This window comes from Echiichthys vipera, assembly GCF_963691815.1.
Source record: "Echiichthys vipera genome assembly, chromosome: 2".
In the NCBI taxonomy this organism is placed as follows: domain Eukaryota; kingdom Metazoa; phylum Chordata; class Actinopteri; order Perciformes; family Trachinidae; genus Echiichthys; species Echiichthys vipera.
In genome coordinates this window covers 12650498-12672516 of record NC_139827.1, presented here as the reverse complement: position 1 = coordinate 12672516, position 22019 = coordinate 12650498, and the positions used below count along the sequence as shown (strand labels likewise).

Below are 22019 nucleotides of genomic sequence, written 5' to 3'. Positions count from 1 at the left end.
CATATTATGTATATCAGTATATGATCATACTCTACAAATGTATATTTTCAAAGTTGCTAAGATAATATATCTTATAATCTGGGAGTAGAAGGTGAAGAGTATGTGTGGACTGGTTTTGATGAAGATCAATTAAACAATTAGAGGTGAAATGTCCTTATGGTTACACATCTTTGTAGGATTCAGTTACTACATGGGAGCCAAGTAAATATTTTTGGGAAATTGTCTGATGCATTTTTATAACACTTTAATCTTTCCAATCTAACATATCCAGACAGTGGCTGAATCTCTTCTTTATGTGAACAGTGTATTTTAGGATCAAACTGCCCTTAATGGTACAATATGGTAACCATATGTCAGAGCCTTCTAAAAAAAATCTAAAGAAGTTCATGAAACATTATGTGAGATAGCTCTTCCCACTTCCATTGTGAAGGTCTGGATGACCACACTAAATCATTACTGCTGATGAGCAGTGACTCTGCCCTGAACACACCTCAGAGCCCTCACTGAGGGACACCGTTTTCCTTGATTTGTAACCATGTCCTGTAATACTGTATCGCTTTTTGCAAAGTTAAGCCTGTTTTTATCATGACTGGCTTTGAGTGAAATTCAAACCACATGGAAGGAAATTGGAGATAAATGCAGCTGGAGTCCATGTAAGAGCAGAACTTTTTGGTGGTATAGGATGAGACAGCGGTGATGTCATTGCACGTACAACGTTGCATGCATATAGAACAGTGCAAGTTTCATCATTTCTTAGTCATTTTAAAGTTTCCCATGAAGGATTATGTTGTTTGGTACTAATTATTATAGTCAGTACACATAGTAACTTTAGCACCAGCACCTTTATCGGGATTTTTAAGAAGGAACCAGGAAATTATATGGTATCCAAGATTGGTTGTCATAAGCAGTTGAGGATTTAAAGAGGACTTTCCTCGCAAGAACAGCTAAAGTCCTAATGACTGGAAATTTGTAAGAGATTTTAACTCATAATCTAAATATTGGAAACATCATTCTGTACTTTACAACTACACACTATGATGAATTTGACATTTTTGCACATTTAGCAGACACTGTGCACAGACTACAATACTCTCTAGCTTACACTAGCAATTTATTGGAATTATGAGTTTCCAACATTTACACATCTTATATCTACAGTAACAATAATACTTATACTCTGAATCGGCAGATAACGATTTTACAGTGTGTTATAGAGCATTGATGAAATGTTTTGCAGATTTAAAACTATAATCATTGGTATATTTTGATTGATGATAACAACTTTATGGAAGCCCATTTCCACCAGTAAATGAAAAAGAAGTTCTCAAAATAGCAAGTTAGTATGTCAAAATATTTATATATCTCAAAATAATGGGAAACTTTCTCAAAATAATTTTCTTAAAATATGCTACTATACTATACTGATCATGAGATACTAAGTCATATTTTTGAGGTTGACTTGTGTGTACAGTAACAGTGTTGCAAAACATCAAACATTCATTAACTTTTTATACACCACTTATTAATGCTTCACAGAAAGCTTTATCGAACAGAATCATTTTTAAATACGTTTTTTAAGCAAGTACGGTAAAGAGTTCACCGCGTTCTCTCCAAAAAACGAATCGAGTACAACTTGCACAACAGCCGCTCCAGCTGAAATGAGGTGATGCAGGTGAGTGAAGGCATGAGTCGTGTAAACAGTAGTCAGAACTCTGCAAAATCTTCTGGCACCTTCAACCTTTTTCCTCTGGCAGGGTGCCACACCGTAACAACACCCTCAGACGAAAAGTTTCAAAGCAAGATCTGATTATGGGGCGAACAAGCTGAAAACGGACCCAGCACTAAAAATACACTGTGCATGCAACAAGTGAGATAACATCAAGAGGTTAAGGATACACATAGTAACAGACACCGGCATTACCCAGAGAGCATCTGATCTCCTCCAGACAGTTTAAAGAACAACAAAAATCATAAGGCAACCTCTCCAACCTCATTTGATCATTTTCTGTGTGAAAAAACAGCTCTTCTTTTGAAGTTGCGCTGAGGACCCAGCTTGATTACCACTTGAGATTGAACAAGATCTGGTGAAAGGTAGAAAAAAATGCTGCTGGCAGGTCTCTTCATTACATCTTGGAGCTGGATTAGATGAAGTATCCAGGGTATTTCTGACAGAGCCACTCTTCTCGGTCTGGATTTAACCCTGCATGGTCCACTTTCGCTGCACCGCTGCATCTGGGAGCCAGCTGCTACTCTTTGTATACAGTGTGTGAGTGTGTCTGAGTCTGATTGGGGTCACTAAAGGGTCTGTCTCATTCAATATGCAGCTGATTGACCAACTGGGAGGTCACAAAAGTTGAAGAGGAAATCATAGAAATTATATTCTGCAGAGAGTGCTGACAAAATGCACTTGAAACGAGTTTATCACAAAGACGGGGAGGGATTTAGAGCTATTGAGTTGTCAGGCAGCTAAATGTAGATGGCGTCTCATCAATGCAAGTTACTTTCTTAAATACATGAAATCCAGTGCCGCCTTTTAAAATCAAGAGGAATTGTTTGAGAATATGTTATGTATTTAAAACTCTTTGGTGTGCTTTGACGGAAAAAAAAACATACCGTGCACTGAGTGTAACAAACCCGAAGATTACAGAAAGGAAAAGTAAACAAATTGTTCTTTTTTGCTAAAAATGGTTTATTGGACAAGGGAGATTACAAATCTGATCCTTTAATGGTAACCATCAACCATCTGATTATACAGACCAACTCTTGAAATGAATTACCACATGGAAAATATTAGCAACATGAGAGAAAAAAAAGAATACAAATGATGAAAACGTAATAAAATATCAAGACAGAGTTAAAAGCACCAGAGCTACATGCACAACACAATTAAAAAGAGAAACCGTTGTAATGTTAGGACAGAATAAATAGACTAAACATGAAAAATTATGTTAAAAAGGTTTCCTAGAAGTTTAGGAAGGTTTGGGTTGCATATCCCAATAAAAACATCTTAAATTTTGATTTGCAGACGATTTCTTGAACTACTGGACTGTTTCACTGTAACATAAAGAGTGTGTTTGTGCATCCAAATTCAAACAAGACATCATGTGAATTCACTTTCTGAAGTCCAAGGCACTCAACTTTTACATCAAATACTAAATTTTGAGCAATTACCACTTGCAAACATACGGTACAAAGTAACTTTTGGGTTTCAGTCGGCAGTTAAGTGAACTCTAGCAGGTGCGGTAACTTATTCATTTGGACATCATGATTCATGAATAGTCAGCATTCATCCTGTTCAAATACTGGTCAACAGTACTTTCCATACAGGCTATTACGAGTCTTGATCTTAAGCTTTTTACACAATACTTTTGTAACCAGTCATCAGAATATACAGTTATAGAGTTAGTGAGAAACATAAACATCTATTTTAAAGAAATATTTTTGTTTTGTTCTCTTGAAACACCTATCCATCAGTATTCTGACCTCTCCTACTATTTATCACAAGTGAGTTTAGATAATTAAAGTACATACAGTGAAAAACACAAATGCCTTAAGACTAAAAACAACTGAGACCAGTTTCATGACTGACAGTTGAGCGTGAAAGTGAAACAGACAGAAGCCAGAACGTGGTTTTTGACAGTAGCCCAGTGGTCCCCACATTAATCCTGTTAAACATCACTGTGTTTCCATGTTTGTTTCAACCTTTAAGCCTTCTCCAGTGACTTATAGTATTCCTTCAGCACAGCCCAAGCCTTCGGCGCCATGAAGCCGTCGGGAGGATTGTCTCCCTCGCGAGCCATCTTACGCATGCGTGTGCCTGAGATGAAATCGTAATCTTGATGGCTGTAATTTAACAGAGAGAGAGAAAAAGAGTTTTGAGTAACAGACATATTTCAATCAATGAAAAGATGCTAATCGGCATCACAGAAATAGTGAGCCAACAATAACTACCTGCTGCTTTTACTTCACTTTCAAGTGGGACAAGGCGTAAGAGCAGGCAGCAGTTATGCAAACACAATCCAAACTCCAAAAACCAAAAAGAAGCTCACAAGGAATGTTCTGATCAATTTGTTTTAACCTAAATGTTCATTAAACATCTATCTGACACACAGAAATAACAGCCGTAGACTTTAAGTCTAAAAGAGTGGTAAGATATTCAGTAAAGAGTAATGAATAAAAAGTGATGAAATTGACACGCTCAGCAAGAGAGAAGACATATCACTCTGTTTGATTTGTTGGAACTACATTAAACCTAGAGATGCTCAAATCCTATTCCTGGATCGGATATCGGCTCCGATATTGACTAAGTAGCTGGATCGCATATCGGATGAATAAGGCCGATCTAGCATTCTGATCCAGTCATTTCTTTTTTATTAATATCATACACAGCAATACAGTTACAGCGTTCTAGTCACTTCAATTCTATATTTGCAACACCAGTTATGTCATCAAGCAGAGCGCGCACAGCAGCTAGTGATGAGCAAGCACAGAGCAACATGGAGCAAGCACTGGACCGAGCCAAGTCTGCTATTTGGAAACATTTCAAACTTGATAGTCCGACTGCAATATCTGCAATGCGAAAGTTGTGAGAGGTGGTGATAAAGTTGGTAAATTTAACACCACAAACTTAATCAATCAATCAATCGATCAATCAATGAAACAATTAAACTTTATTCATCCCCGAGGGGGGAATTCTTTTACAACAGAGGGTAAGAAAAGGGAACATCACATGAGGGGAAGGGGTAGGGGAGGAGATAAAAAAAAAAAAAAGCACACCCCACATTGTGGTCCTGTGGGAAGCGCAGTGTGGGATTTGGAAATTTTAAAAAAACAGCCCATAAAACAGAAAACTCAAAACAGTTTGCATCAGGGGTGAAGGAAAAAAGAAATGAGCACCTCCAAAAGCACCATGCTAAAGAGCACAGAGCCTGATGCCTTCACTCACATGGCAAGGTATACGGTTCATTCAGTCAACAGTAGTATCGGATCAGTATGGGGTACCGGCCGATACGCTCAGCCCAGGTATCAGTATCTGTTTGGATCGGAAAAAACTGGATCGGTGCATCTCTAATAAAACATCTCCCGGTTTTAGAGTGGAGCTTCTTCCCTCACAAATGATCTTTGGTTGAGCATGCATACCTTTCAGCAGACAAGTTTAATTTGGGCCTGTCACAAGTTACTTACAGAATACACAGAACAGCCCAGCTGCCGTAAAGGAGAGCAGCGCTGCATCACTAGCTGGCTGAGAAAACTCAGTAAAATACAATAAAGATCAACTTTATTTGAGTCCATACCAATCCTTTAAAATATGCCCAGATCGACCTCTGATGCTAATACTGAAAATCAGCTTGGGAGATCTCTACATTTTACCCAGTGAAAGGAAACATGATGCCTGTTAGTAATTCCTCACAAATCACTTACTGTGTTTGGAGGGATACTGTGACAATCCAGTAAGCACTAACACGCCACTCCAATGACGGTTGTAAAGTGAGGCCAGTGCAGCTGATCCTCAACATTTATGAGTTCTACGAGTTCAGAGTGTTGGAATATACGAAAAATGATGTGTTTAAGATACTTTATGGAACTATATCGGGCATCGATGTCTGCCACAGAATCCTTTTTCTGATAACCACTATGAGTAGAAAAAGTCTGAATGGTCACGCGAGTAAAAAAATTAAATGTTAACAATGCACCAGATTTTTAACAATTCTGGTGGACAGAACTCTACAGCAGGTGATACAACCAACAATAAACACCTTTTAAAAGAATCAGTTCACCATGAAGATACAGATCGTAACAGGAGAGCATGTGGCCCTACGCATACTGATGATCTTGGAGAAAGAAAGGAGAAATTCTAAAAATAAATCAAAAATAAACAACCATATCTATTAAAGAAAGTTTTTATTTTGAAATGATCCACTTGAGTGCCTGGAATTCAAGTAGTTATGCCCCATAAAATAATGTGCCTAATTCTCTGTAAAAGAAGATGCACAAAATTGCTATTTAATGAATTAAACCCTGACCACTACTTAAAGAACTTGGATCATGACTTTAGGGTATCCCAGCACTACTTTTAAACATCCTCAACACCAAACTGTCTATCTGCATGAAGAATGTAAGTGTGACACGCTTTAAATGAAATACTGATCAGAAATCAAATCCAATGCTGTCAGTCAGAAAGCTTTTCTCTGGTAAGCAGATTGTAGATTTCCCTGGTCAAAACATTTTTCAAACATTATGATGGCTACTCCATCCTCTCTCTACGACAGATGGCTTCTCACTGCACATCCATCTCAGAAAAGATATGGACAACTTAGTCTGAAGTGAGCAGCCAAGGACAGCTTTATCTAAGCGGAGTACTGGCACAAGTTCATCACACCTTCCCTGGTCTTGTCAATAAATCGCTGTCAGTGATATTCCAGACAGTTTTAGACATCTTGTTAGCAGACATTTACATTCATCTCCACTGAGTTGACGTTTAGAGAGGGTCCTGCTGTTTATGAAGTCACATTTCTAATTGCTATCACATGACAGGGCCCTTCATGTTGCTCTGAAACAATGAGAAGCTGTGACGAAGACCTAGCAGTCCATATGGCGTGAGGTAAAAGAGCTGCAGGGAAATTCTTCCGAGAACATTTTTATACAGTGTCAAATTAGAAACAGCTTGCTGTGATGCAAGCCATTACACTTTGGAGGAGGACTGAGGGTGTTGCTGGTGATTAGGATAAGCACCCATATTCCTTCTGAAATTTGGCAAAGCGCTGTCAGCATGCATGAGAGAATGGAATGTGATAAATCTAAATGAGTGACGGCTACAGACTTTGGAAATCCAGTAACCATCTTTCATTTCTCTCTCTCTAGCTTTTATCTTAAGATTATATCAAGCCATTCCATCAATCAGATTCTATTAAAAGAGTGTAGTGTATTTTACTGGAGGGTGTGATTTACTGATTTTACTTGATAATCTGAAATGTGTTAAGAAGTTCATTGAAGGTCAATGAGATGATTTTCCATGTTCTGATACAAGTATAAAACAATGAAACCTTTAAATCAAGTTAGAGTGAATAAAATATGGCAGTTGTGGAAATACAGAGCTTAAAGCCAGCACTGAGGCATCAGGTGTTGACACTGGAGAGTTATGGTACCAATTTATGAAACTAGCAGCCTCCAAGCAGATTATTTACACTCGGTCCACACATCATTTTATTGTATTGTCTACAATTATGAAATTTGGAAAATAACAATTACATTAACTTGCAGGTAGAAAACCCCTTCCTCCCTTACATACAATTCACCAGTGCTGAGCCAACAGCAAGGCAAGAAGAGGAACAACTGGATATATTCTCATCAAATCAATCTAAAATGAACTTGTAATGCTTTCACATCTCATTAATAACAACACTTTAACCAATGTTAGGTAGGAGACCTAATCTACCTCTTGGCCCACACACTAAAGATAAGAGACCATCTTTCGATGGGATCACACCAGCCTAGGGCTGCCCCCCAAATAGTCAATCAAGCACTGGTATACCAAAAAATCATAAGTCGACCAAAATTTCAGTCCATTGGTCACAGGAAAAAAAGGCAAAGGAGAAGATATTTATATATATGGGTTGATTAGTCAACTAATCGCTCTAAATGACGACCACTGGTCGAACAAGAAAATCCAGCCACAAGGCCAAATCAGGCCAGGGGTGTAAAGTTCTCACATGTTAACAGCCACAGTTTTGCACTAGGAGGCTGAAATTTGGCATGGAGGTCAAGTGTGAGGTTGCACGGACGAACGTGCATACACTTTTTTGTCTTTGAATTCTTCCCCTCTATATATATATATATATATATATATATATATATATATATATATATATATATCTTTTTCACATTTCTTTCTGGTCTTCTAAATTTATTTTTTTATTCCCTTTCACACTAGTCTTAATAAGTAACTACACAGTGATCAAATCAATCACATCAATAAAGTTATAGAAAACCGAGGGAAAGGTGACATTCTTTTTTTCTTACAGAGCCATGTCATAATTTCAAAGTGAAAGAAAGCTTAACGAATAATAGAACAAACTACTTTAAGCAGCACTAATAGTGTAGATGTCCCCGATTAACAGTTGGGGTTGGACTCAACGTCATCATTATAGAAAACAAACATCTAACGTTGCTTAACCTGATGGTGGAGGCTGCATCAAATCCAGACACGGGGCAGTGAGATTGCATGATTTTGGTTCGTCATGTGCAGTGTACGTACGCAGACTTTAATTAATAGCAGGTCTCTGTAATTTTTGAGCAACATCAAAGCTTGTACTAATCCACAAAACCGTCTAACTGAATAAGAAAGAGAAACAACTCATGTTATTCTTGGCTTGTTGTTTCACTGTGGATAGAAAAGAAGAAGAAAGAAAATGGATGAAAGGATTTAAAAAAAAAAAAACAAGACAAGCCTAATGACTAATTAATTTACAGAATGCAATTTCTGTTTAGGCTGCTGTTTCTAAAGCTACAAATAAGTTATTTAATTTAGTGTGAGTGAGCACTGAGTCTTTAGACTCAAACTATTTGTGTAGTTCACAACCCTAATAAACTTAAAGGCTGTGGGAAACAACATGGCAGGCTTTAAAAAATGAAATTATAACATAAACGAGTACTCACTTTTTGGGGTCATAAAAGTCCATTGCACTTTTGACCTTGTTGTAAGCGGCGACCTTAAATGGTACAATCTCCAGGGTGATGAGGCCTGGAGCCATGGTTAGGACCTTGGCACCATGAGTGGGCTCGTACAGGTCCTTTCCTGTGTCAGGGTGGGGCATGCCTGCAGGGTCACGGCCCACAATGTAGAAGTTGGCTCCGGCCACCATTCGAGCTCTGCAATGCCACTGAACCTGTGGTCAAGGATAAAATAAATACAAAATATTTTCTTTGGAAAAGAGTGGTTTAATGTATTCTTTTTAAGGCTACAAAGAGAATTAACATTCCTGATTTTTTTATTATTACTATTTTTGTACAATAATTTATTTTTATCATGATGGTTTGTCACAATTGTGTTCACCTTTAATCGTCTTTGGAACTGGCTACGGGTGCTACAATATTATCTGAAAACTTAAAATATTATATTATACACCACACACACACACACACACACACACACACACACACACACACACACACACACACACACACACACACACACACACACACACACACACACACACACACACACACACACACACACACACACACACACACACACACACACACACACACACACACACACACACACACACACACACACACACACACACACACACACACACACACACACACACACACACACACACACACACACACACACACACACACACACTTTTTAGCAGACCTAAGCTACCTCCACATAAGATAAACCAGCCAGCCTCCAACAGCTATTACCCTTAAGAATTTGCATTCACTATAAGCACTGATCGTTATCAATAACTGCAAAATCTCCACATTACTCCTCGACAGTTACTTATACGACTGCCATTAGGTTTTTGCCAATGTAGTTAGTATATTTTAGGATCTATGATTTACAGATTAGGCTTAAAAAACAAGTGGTTTCAGTTCAAGGTGGAAGTGGCAGGCTTTCAATGTGTTGCTAAAGAACACTGGAGAGGCAGTTTTATTCTTTGAGTAGTTTTTGGCGGGCAGACTGAGGTGCTAATGCTGGAGCTAAGTCTGGCTCTCTAAACCTCTCATTCAGAATTACAAACTGAATAAATTCAGTGCCTGACTGACGTCCACCAGCCTCCAATCTGCTCTCAATAATTTGCGCTGTAGTTCTCCAATTATCATAAGTGAATGATTAAAAGATTCCCAGCCACGCAGCTATGCTCAGTCACACGAAGAGGTTTGTGCATGGAAAGGAAACACTTAACAGTTCCCCTCAAACAATTGCAAAACGCCCTTTCCTGCCATTTTTCACTCTCATAAATTTGCAGACAGCAAGTAAATGACAGCCCTGACTCCGGTGTCTTGTCGTTACTCAGTGCTCACATTTTGTGTTCCCTGTAAGTTTTGAGGGAAAATATTTTGACTTTTTTTTCAAAGAAACCTCAGCATGTAACTGCAAATACAACATTATTGATAAGCATTACCTCAGTTGGCCCAGCATACATCATGGGTGAAGGAAAGATGGCTACGATGGTATTGTCTGGAGTCAGGATGCCCTCCTCCAGCACAGCGGCATGCTGCTTCATTCGCCAGGGCAGTGGCACATCATCGTCCTTGGTCCAACCTCCCAGTGGGTGTAGCAGCAGAACGGGCCTGCGGTAGCCTCGCTCGATGAGACGCTTGTGGGTGTCCTGCATCAGAAGAGCATGGCCGTTGTGGACTGGGTTGCGGAGCTGGAAGGCAAATACAGCATCTAAATATAGAGAAAGAAGGAGGGTTTGTTAAACTGCGACAAAACACATCTGTACACATCTGTACAAAACAAACAAAAGACCAGAATGTGCTCAGAGATAATCAAGCAGATCAGCGCCCAACCACTGAAACCACATACAGTGAAGGACTGAATCACACCAGAGCTTTCTCTCCCATGACTTTCCTTCTTACTCTGTGTCCCTTACTTATTTCCCAAATGCTAAACAAAATATAACAGAACTATGGACAAGTCAGTGTCCTCTCCTGTGTAATAAGAATAGCAGTTTATAAACATTGTGACACTTATGTTTCTCTTACGGTTCTGGATTCTAGATCTCATCATTTAGTTCTGACAGAAACTAAACCAGAACGAAACTTGGCCCATACCTGCATTCATTTCTTTAAACTTCTGTTTGAGCTCAGTGGGTGTCAGTCTGTACTGATCAAGTTCGTCATTCCAGTAGATCTTGTCCAGAACCTGCAGGTCTCCCCCGACCAGCCAGTCCCCACTTTCCATCACCATCTGAAATAGGAGTCACACAATGACCATGACAGGGAACACAATTCAAACATAATCCAGACTTAAGACACTGTGGTCCATAAAAACCTCACTGTGCTGGAACCTGACCAGAGTGAATTCTAATAAAACTCCCAAGTTATTACCCAGTTGCCAACAAGGACACACCAGCATAAATCAAAGTCTCTGTGTGTCGTTAAACAGTCAACAAAAATCTGGCATACCCACTCTTCTGCACTTTGCCACGTCTACTACCTTAATTTCAATAACAGAGCAGAGACTAAATCAGGTTGTATTCCACAATAAAACCTTGTGATGAGCCTTGTGACCACACTGGAGAGAAATGTTCCCCTCAAGAGATTAATCCAACACTGTCACAGAAGTGCTCAGGATCCAGGGCATTTATGTGACTGTAGCTAGAGTTACTGAAAAGACTGGTCTGTGCGATGTTAATATGATACAATGTGACAATTCTCTGCAGGCTCTGTACTCTGTTCACGGAGACAGAGAGAACTCAAAACAAAGGCTGAAACATGAAGTGTGTTAAGCATGCAAAAATACTTTTTGGAAGTTGATAAAAAAAAAAAGGAGATGTCACTTGTTTCATTTAACATGTAATTTATCATAGGAAAAAATACAAAAAAACTCTTTGATATCAATACTTAATAAGCAGACTGATCCAGTTTGATCTGGCAAACTATATATAAAAATCTGAAAGTTGTCAGCGGTAGAGGTGTCTACGTGATGTGATCAATAACAACTTGGCTTCGTTGTAAGAAGTTTTCAGGATCATGTCGCGATTTGTTTTCCACACTCCAATTAATCCAACCTGTCCACTGCTGGCCTGAGAAGAGTCATGAAAGATGCTTAACAGTCTTATTCTTTGGAGAGATCGGCAGCATAGACAAGTCACAATTTATTTTTTCCAACATTGAATGGAAAATATAATGTCTGCATGGATACATCAAAGGAGCAGGTCTACGTGTGCACATGTGCTCTGTTTAACCATTAGAAATGCCCCAGGACTTCACATGCAAAAAAAAGGGCCAGAGCCAAATAAACACACTACACCACAGTTTCATATGAAGGGGGCTCCTGTCTGACTGACGGACAGGTAAAAAGGAAAAAGTGGATTACCTACATGTAATACAGAGCAGGTCGTTTCTGGTCGGAAAGAGACGGGGTAAAAAGTTGTAGCTACCAGTGCAGAGGTGTGCTGACAGACTGGCTCCAGTGTAGGAAGTAAAACATACACACAATCTTTAATCACTGACACCTTAATCGTGGAAAGCTGAACACACATGTTCAGCTGTGACAGGTTAGAGTGAATCAAATATGGCAGTTGTGGAAATACAGAGCTTAAAGCCAGCACTGAGGCATCAGGTGTTGACACCGGAGAGTTATGGTACCAATTTATGAAACTAGCAGCCTCCAGCATCTAAAACACATTACCAAGCCAGATTTAATCATGAACAAGGTGAGACCAAAAAAGAAAACAGATATCTGGAGAGGTGAAAAATTACTACCATGCTGAAATATGGAGACAGCTGCAGTCTAGTGCTCTCGTTCTTCGATCATCACCAAATGGCTGATCGCAGTCCAGACCAGAACAAGGTGACTGCTTTATTTCTGATAAATTAATGAGGATAAATTATCACCACGGTGCGTTTTGTTTTTCTTCTGATGGTCGCAGCTAATCAAGTAAATGCGGACATAGCTTCACTCAATTAAGCCAATCAAATCGATTGTTTACTGTGAATAGACAGTTCACTAAAGAGAACATCGTGAGAGCGATGTGAGAGAGATGACTGCATGGAGCATGAAGCAACAAACCGTATACTTTCTGGTTAGACTGTGCCAGAGACTGTTTTCACTGGTCTAACATACAGCATTACAAAACTTGACTACGTGAGGATCAACTTTCAGCTGTGGGTCAGCTTTCTCTGGCAAGTACCACTCCTGGCTTACCTGTGAGCATCTTGGCCTAGACATGGCGCTAACTCCATTCAAGTCAAGATTCAAACTACTGTCAGAGCAGTCACATGCCTTTTTACTACCAGGAAAGAAGTAGAAAAATGTAAAATAAGATAAAATAAAGAGGGGCTGCACAAAGATCTGTTGGCACTTCTCCTAAAAGAGGCCCTTTTTATTAATGTTGATTGATTTATTTATGGTAAAGATAATTATTGAAGTGCCATAAAAGTTCAATGTGCCTGAATAGCATCCTACTTTGGGGCGGCTGGTGGGACAGTGGTTAGAGCAGTTGCCCCATGTAAAGAGGCTGAGGTACCTTGAGGCAGCGGCCGCAGGTTCAATTCCGACCTGCGGCTGTTTGCTGCATGTCTCCCCCCCTCTCTCTCACCCCATTTCCTGTCTGTTCTATCTGATAGAAAAAAGGCTTGAAAACTGCCAAAAGAATTATCTTTTAAAGAAAAAAAAAGGATCCTACTTTGAAAATTGACAATAAATACTGTTGAAATTATATGGAAATGCACATTGCTGATTTAAATTGCTATAGATAGGGGTAGACTATAAGATGCAGTTTAAACATTTTGAGGATGGGACCTTTGCTGGGAGGAAAATTTTGTAACAGGACCTCATTCATAACCCCTGCTCCAGTGAATCATCATCCAGGATTTTAGCAGCATGGAGCTTTAAAATGAGCCAATGAGCCAATGACCCCAGGTTACCATCAGATTTGCCAATATACAAGTGGCCAGCCAACTTCATTAATCCTGAAAACAATGGGATTTCAAATTAGCAAGCAACTTTTTAAAGTAACCTTATACACCCAGTCCACGTGAATGGATTTATAAAAAGACAATCTGACAACTATATTTATCAGTAACACCAGAATGTCCTTTTCCCGCTACAAGCTGGTGGCACTTTCTGCAAGGTGTGCAGGATCATTTCAGGACGCTATCTCGCAACTGAGTCTACCTGAGCCCCACAACAGAGCAGTCGATAGGAGACAAACTATACAATTCCGGGGTATATTTGGAGAAGGGCTGTGTGGGCGGAAAGGTGGAAGCTGGCAGGGATTCCACAGTGTGTCGAACTGAGCAGTATGATCTCAAATGTATTTGGTGAGTGAGAACCTCAGCATCCAAATATAACACCTGCAAAGTGAGGGTGGACCAAAAAGATCAAGTGATTATACTGGGCGTCCTGACAGACTGTGAGAAAAGCTCCACTCCTCCACCTATTCAGTCTTTCCATAAGCAATGTGAAGAGGCCAGCTCGGATCTGTGTTTTATCAGTGTCGAAGCCAGGGAGGCAGTTTGCTTTTGCATGCAGAGTGTTTATCACATAGCACGTTGAGACGGACCGTCTGCAGCTCTGCAAAGCTGCAGAGTACTTTTACCAAGGTTGAACTTTTGGGTTTTTAAAGCATTCCCAACATATTAGCCTATATTGCAAAGTCAGTATTCACATATTTAAATTTACCTTGATATAAGGGTGGTCCTTGCAGGTAGTGCCCCACTGGCGAGCACATCGCTCTTCTTTGCGGTGTTCATAAAACTCTGGGTTGCGAAGGATGGCCACTCGTCTGCCCTCGTATACCAAGGCCATAGCTGTCACGCCATCTAAACGCTCTTTATCTGCAGCAGACACCGGCAGCACCACAGGCACTGACAGGTTGATGACGCCACCTAGGAAAATGGAAAACCAAGAGCATTTTTATGAGTGGAAAAGACATATTTATACAGAGAGAAAATACATTAGGGCAGCAATAGACTTTTATTTTCACTATCAAATAATCAGTTGGTCTTTTGCTTAACTGTTAAAAAAAGAAATAGTAATTATTACTTCGGATTAAATTTTTTGTTTTTTCTGACCATCAGAATATAGTCATGCAATCCATCTTTGGTAAGCATGAACAAAGACATTCGTAAAATCCTAAGATTTTAAGACCTAAAACAAGAGAATATTGATGTTTTTGCTTGAAAAAAGACCGACTTTGACACATTAAGAATTGTTTGGGCTTTAAAACACATTAAAGTGTGCTACTCATCATTAAAGAGTCAAAATCTTAATGGGCCTCTATGTAGTTTAGTAATGGCACGTTTAGTAGTAGCAAGGAAATGCATTCAACGTGATTGTTAGACATTAAGGTCGGACACAATGTGCTTCAATAGGAAACACTGAATGTAAACATAACTTGTATTTGTTTACAAGAAACTCCACAGGGCACCTTTATCGGATAATAAACCAAAAACAACAATGTAAAGAATCCCAATGCAAAGCACTGGGACACTGAGAACAGACATCTTACTAAAAGGCAGGTTAAGACATTCAAAGGTTAGTATACTCAACAAAACAGCTCAACTACACTGATCAAGTTTCCATTCTGTACCCCTTCGGGCTAAATGGGGGATATACATCTAAACCATGGGCTACAGTGAGTCTTCAAGGCTGCAATTTGCAAGGAGCTAAAGGAGAAAAATCCCCTCTTAAGCTAAGCTGGAGCTTGACCCTTTCTCATTCTATAATTTGAACTTGCAGAGAAAGCATTCTGTAAGGAGGTTAATTTTGCCGTCCAGGTTGATGAAAACGTTTGAACGGGCACGCTTTTCACATCACATCACATCAGATGCAGTAAGAACACGAGGGGACGCTTACTGTTGCTGCCCCCACCTCCCCCATAACCCTCCTCTCGTCCCCTCTGTCACAATTCAGAGCTTACAGCTGGTTCTAATAAAACACACGCACAAGACTGCCAAATGTCCGAGCGAGCTTGGATTCGGGTCGCTGTTTATTTTTGCAGATTATTTGATTAGTCAAACATGCAGTTTTCTGCTTCCCAACCAATTTTAGTGTTATAGTTTGGGCAATCAATCTTTTTATTGTGATATCACTCTTTCGCTGTCAAATCCCTGGAAGGAAGTGAAAATGGACAAATGGTGGTGTGTGATGTCAATCAATACAGAAGCCTCTTCCTCTGTATCCTGTCCCTTTGGATAAACAGGAAAAGTGGAATCAAGACTTTATACATCAATATTTTTTTTTTGCCTCTTTCTGTCCGGACAGCTCAGTTTCTCAAGCTAGCTGTCTTCCTGAGGGAAGAAGTTAAATCATCAAGTTGTAAAAACTTTATGGTTTTATCCTTCAGTGAGGACAGCAGTTGTAATATATACCTGTCAAAATCAGAAAATGAAATACAAGCAATGTTAACTTTCAATTTATTTTATGTATTTTTTCCTTTTACTGTGTGTAGCAAAATATTTGGCATCGTAACACACGATTGAGGTTTGAGTAGTCATGTGGGCAATAAAAGTAAATTGACTTTTTCTTGGAATTTCAAACAATACATGAGAAATTGCAGCAATTACACCAAGAGAATCTATGCCCAATGTGATACTCGTTTTATAAAAAAGTGAAAAAAACAGGGCAACTGGACTTATTACTTCACCAACACGATATACAATCATCAATCATCATTTATTCCTGATTATATCGATGTGTCATTCTGCCACCTCGCTAAGTTATAGATCACTTCTTTATAATGAAGCACTTCTTTAGCAAGGCCAGCCCGCAAGAAAAAAAAAGCCTCTCAGCACATCTGACTGCTCAAAATATGCATTGCCATTTGCAGGGACACATGCAGAGAGTTTGGTTGACCTAATTTAATGGCCAATTTAATTAGAGTGCTCATTATTTTTGGGAGTAAAGTATAAAAATGTAAGTGAGGAAGACAGAGAACTACAGCTGACAGAGATTTGAGACTCAACTGACAATAACTAAATAAAACAAAATATCATTGATAGGATGCAATGTATTCAAAATGGCGCAGCGTAGATTTGAACAAAAAAAACAAGAAAGAGAGAAAGCGTACATATTACACCACTACTAGCGTTATTATTACACTGGCTACCTGTACACACTTACAAAGGTATGGTGAAGAAGCTTTCTGTTATACACAGGTTTGCAAAAACCGTTGCTCACATTGCTCAATTTATAGTATAAATGGAGGTACAGCATAGTATAGGTGTAAGAAGTGTGTACTGATGTCTCTACAGAAAGACATTCCCTATTTCTGAGTAATTCACTTTGTGAGCACGCATCTCCATCTAGTGCCTTTCTCAGGCATAGCAATACTGAATTATTACAATTAAATATCGGAAATATAATTTTCCTAAAAATATTTCTGTGCGGAGTTTGCATGTTCTCCCCGTGTCTGCGTGGGTTTTCTCCGGGTACTCCGGTTTCCTCCCACAAACCAAAGACATGCATGTGTTAGGTTAATTGATGAGTCTGAAATTGCCCGTAGGTGTGAATGGTTGTCTGTCTCTGTTCGTCTCTATGTGCCCTGTGATAGACTGGCGTCCTGTCCAGGGTGTACCCCGCCTTACGCCCGATGTCAGCTGGGATCGGCTCCAGCACCCCCGCGACCCCGACCCCGGGATAAGCGGTTGAAGATGAATGAATGAAATAAATGAATATAAATGATGTCTCACCATCCAGCAGACAGTCGAAATGAAGACACTGCAAATACTCTCTCTCTCTCATAAAGCCATTCAGAGGGGTGGCCCAGCCTTCAGCCAGCACCTGAACCCACTGCATGTCCACCTGAGGATCACATACACAGTCACATAGTGTGCGATACATATTGACCAACAACTAATTGTTATATATGTTATAATACCTGTTCTATATACAGTACATACAAAGACTATCAGTAGTTTTTAGCTTCATTCATTTACAAAGAGTTATCAAAATTTATAAAAAATAAAATAGGAATCACCTTTCCAATCTGTACAGCAGGGAGAGTCTCTGCATCAGCCTTAGCCAGGTCCAGTTTATTCTCCTGAACGTACAGCTCTTTCACTTCATAAGATGCATCAACAGGAACTATATCCTGCAGAAAAGAATGTGAAATGAATCCTTAGAAATAAAACATCCTTCATAATCAAGATTTTGGTAAAGGTTTACTATTCACAAAATTATTATTGGTTGGCATGATTCAGTGTAGATGTAGTCACATCAAAACACACTAAAATATGAGGCTCTACTGCCCCCTTGTGGCCAATGCCGGAATGATGGCACAGTTTTATGTATCAAGTCTGATCTTCAAGTTTCTAACGGTCTCCTTGATGGTCACACATCACACAATCAACCAACAGCAGCTGATATTAAACATAATACACATATTTTAAACATTTCAAAACAGGATATATCTTCCCCTCACCCTCTCCTGAAGTAGGTCAATAAGCTGTTGTATGCACTCATTCACACTGCAGGAGTCGGTCTTCAGCACCAGCTCTGGGGCCTCTGGCTTCTCGTACTCTGAGTCAATCCCAGTGAAACCTGATAAATAAAGAAAATGACATAAACAGTCTGAGTTGTATCTTCTATGCAAAATATACAGCACTTAATTGACAAGAAAAGCTTATTGTTTTTTACTATTTCCATTAGTGTATTAGGAAATGAACTGTATGCAATAGATATTTTATCATAATGCTTAAGCAAAAAAGCACATGTAAATCTTTTCTCTTTAATCAATCACACACACACGTTGTGATTAATAGCTACTTTCTCCGTACTCAGGTATCAAGAATTATGAAATTAGTTTGCAGCTGGGAAATAGCCACTGATAAGAAAATAGTGATCAAGGTTACAATAAAGCAGAATTTCCCACGTTAGAGATTAAAGTGGAGTTTAAGAAGACAAGAAACCCGTCTAAATAACAAACAATGTCTTAACTATACCAAAGACAGAAGGGACACTCGAACAAAGGCCAATCTGCTCTACAGATGTGATGCAAAACTCAGGAAACTGGGTTGAGATCTTTCCCCAGCAAAAAAAAAAAAAAACATGCTGCACCACAATGTGACAAGAAACACTTCCTACAACAGTGATGCGTCAGTTGTATTTTGTCATGTCATTTCTGTGTTAAGCATTAGTACAAAAAGGAAGCTAAGTCTAGGAAATTCTGGTATTTACAGGTAACATACAAATGTAAATGCATTGTATGTTTGTCTCTTGAGTAACAGAGTACGCTTCTAGATTTGCCATATGTTTTGTTCATCAACAAAGTATAATATGGAAGTACACTTTGAATTAATCTCTTTAAAGTCAAAGGTAGAGAGTACTATGCATGTAACCGATCACTGTATATGAGTCCAGGTATGAACTTGATTACACGTATAATAATCCAGGGTGTGAATCTACTAATGTGCTGCACATTTACAGCATTAAACCATGATACTCCACCTCTTATCTCCCCTGCTCTGGCTCTCTTGTACAGTCCCTTCACATCCCTCTGCTCACAGACATCCAGTGGAGCGTCCACAAACACCTCAAAAAAAGGCAGCCCTGCAGCCTCATGGATCTTCCTTGCATTGAGGCGATCCTGATAGACAATAACCAAATACACAGTGAGGTACGGATATGATTTAGTCAAAGAGTTAGTGAAAGCTAGCATGTTATTAAGGCTAATTGGGTTGGGTTTTTGAAGACACCATTCACAGCAGTGTACAGTGAAGTAAGTCATATTGCAGCCAGCACTGCTAAGAATTGGCTTCGAACTGCAGTTGTTAGACCTCAGATGTAGTAGGGATTTTTTTTTTATCATATTTTATTTATTCAAGATTTACATAGATAAATTCACTTTTTTATAAATGATAACTTAAAATAGTGAGCCATGTATGTTTTAAAATCAGGACAAGAATATATAAAAACCTGCCTTTAAAAGCTCTACTTTATCATTGCAAATCTATTGTTAGAACTGGCATCATCAATTTCAGCAGGCTAACGATGTAAAGACATGACATGATCATCATTATCAACCCAGGGTCTATAAGTTATCCCAAAACAGACCAAAACTGCTCACAAAGGGCCAAAATTTAATTTAATAAAGATTATATAATAGAATGAGAGACAAAATTAGTATCAGCTTAGTCCAGCCACATTCATCCCTGTGGATATCTGTTTGTCTCACTCGATCGCTGATGCTTTCTTTAGAGAGTCACTCACCCTGCTGTAGGGAGAGATGAAGCTGGCGATGCAGACCAGCCCAGCATCAGCGAAAAGACGGGCCACCTCAGCAATACGTCTTATGTTCTCTTCACGGTCCTCTGGGCTGAAGCCTAGGTTTTTGTTCAGTCCCTGACGGATGTTGTCCCCATCCAGTGTGTAGCAGGGGATACCATGACACACCAGGTACTCCTCCAGAGCCATGCTCACTGTGGTCTTCCCTGCACCTGACAAACCTTGGCATAGAAAAAAATAACAGCATGATGAAACCGCTATGAGATGATATAAGTGCAGAAAGGTCACCTTCACAAAACCATAACCTACCGCTCAGCCAAACGGTGCAGCCTCTGAACCCTCCTCTTGTGCCCACAACCTGCCCACGCTTGTTTCGGCTGACATGATGAGCTTGATAGGTGACATTAGTTGCACGTTGCATTCCCTGAAAAGATACAGATTAACTGACAGTTCAGCCCACTTGCAGCCCAAATATAAGGGATTGGTATCGTTCAGAAAGTGACAATATCAGTACCCTATCTTTCGGTGATACCAATTCCAATTAAGTACTTAATTTGAAACAATCCTTATGCATTTTCTGCATTTATTTTTTATCAGATGTCACTGCATTGATCTACTGATTATGTCAGCTATTTTGTTTATAGAATATCATAAAAAGTGAACATTTTAACAAACCACATTCATTTTAAAGTGCTTTATCTGATCATCATCATCCATAACCCGTTAACATTCAGTTCATCATCACATATGACTGTGATAGGGGTTCAAATCCTAACTTTTGAGGAATGCTGGCCTTTTTCTTGATTAATCAACCTATTGTTTCAGCTCTATATGTTTGACTGGTATAGCTGTTTGATGTATATTGGAGACAATGGTACATATTTATCCTTGATGGCTGTAAACAGGCTGCTGCAGTTCAGAGTTAGCATTGCAGTGTACTATTAGGCATCAAACAAAGATGTGTGGACGCTGCAGTAGGTTACCTGGCAAAAGTAAAACAATATTTTGTTGACACTGATGGGACCATCAATATTAACTTTATTTATATAGTAATACTAATATAATAATAACTTTATGTATATAGCACCTTTAAAAACAAAACTTTACAAAGTGTTTTGACAGCGAGAGCAAAGGCAAAAGCACATAGAAAACTATACACATATACTGTATGCTATATAGACATCAACAAGGCTAGATAAACGATAGGACGCATTTAACAAACAGTAGAAACGGCAAACGAATAATATAAGTGAAATTAATAGATGATGAGGTAAAAAGACAGTAAAGAGACACTGAAATAAATAACTAAATAAATAAATACGATGAATGAAAAAGACAACATCACATAAAAGCAAGTCTATAAAGGTGTGTTTTCAGAAGTTTTTTAAAAGAAGCCTCTCCTTCAGCAATCAGTGGTAATGTGATCACTGCTTTAAGTTAATTGAAGTATACAGTAAAACCAGTTGTTGCCCTGTATTAGCAGTTAACTGATTGGTCGCTTTTCTGTCTCGGTGCTAGCGACCAAGGCTAAATGTAGAGCTAACGTTAGCATTACAGCAGTAACCTATAATGTTGAGCAAGCTAAAGTTAGTTAGCTAAGTTAGTAGTGTGTTGGCTCATTATTAGTAGCGGGTTAGTGGAGGTTGACTCACCCAGTTCTGGGAAGCGTTTCCTAGCTTCTGTTTCTTATGCGAGTTCCCATACGTCTCCATGGCTGCAGGCAACGGCTGATTCAACCGGCTAACGTTAGCTACCTCTTTAAAAACACTCACACAAACACAAAACGACAAAATGACCGACTCTCCGTTTGCTAGAACAAGTATGTTTTTTTTTTTTTTAATGTTTTTATTGAGTCAGGGGTGTCTCCAGTGAATGGAGAAGCCCGGAGGAGCTTAGCACAACAACCGGGAAGAGCTTTCCCCGCAGCCACGTCACCGGCGTCGGAGTGACGTATTTCCTCACTACGTCAGTGGGTCGTTGGAAGTGGGGGTGGGGGTAGGGGTGTGAGGGCTGATCTGGTGTCAATTTTGTTTCGTTTTCGTCTCTCAACAGTGACTGGACGGACGATTCAACTTATCTGCGACCAGTAGTAACAAAGCACAAACTTTCG

The 22019-nt window shown here is 39.3% G+C and overlaps 1 protein-coding gene across 1 annotated transcript; it reads right to left on the bottom strand.

Annotated features, from left to right (window-relative positions):
* Positions 1 to 2693: 2693 nt before the first annotated feature.
* papss1 (3'-phosphoadenosine 5'-phosphosulfate synthase 1) lies at positions 2694 to 21834 on the bottom strand. The gene is made up of 12 exons (XM_083938782.1): positions 21562 to 21834; positions 20219 to 20333; positions 19895 to 20130; positions 19133 to 19271; positions 18108 to 18226; positions 17664 to 17777; positions 17377 to 17488; positions 14366 to 14571; positions 10789 to 10924; positions 10134 to 10402; positions 8656 to 8885; positions 2694 to 3843 (listed from the first exon to the last, which is right to left on the bottom strand). Exons 1-12 carry the CDS (start codon positions 21619 to 21621, stop codon positions 3705 to 3707), a joined length of 1875 nt encoding a protein of 624 aa, XP_083794908.1. The 5' UTR covers positions 21622 to 21834; the 3' UTR covers positions 2694 to 3704.
* Positions 21835 to 22019: the final 185 nt, after the last annotated feature.

Coding starts and splice junctions, on each gene's coding strand:
- papss1 (XM_083938782.1), bottom strand. CDS start 21,621: ATGGAGACGTATGGGAACTCGCATAAGAAACAGAAGCTAGGAAACGCT. Junction 20,334..21,561: donor GAAACGCTTCCCAGAACTGG/GTGAGTCAACCT, acceptor GTATCTTTTCAG/GGAATGCAACGTGCAACTAA. Junction 19,272..19,894: donor TCATCTCTCCCTACAGCAGG/GTGAGTGACTCT, acceptor ATTGTCTATCAG/GATCGCCTCAATGCAAGGAA.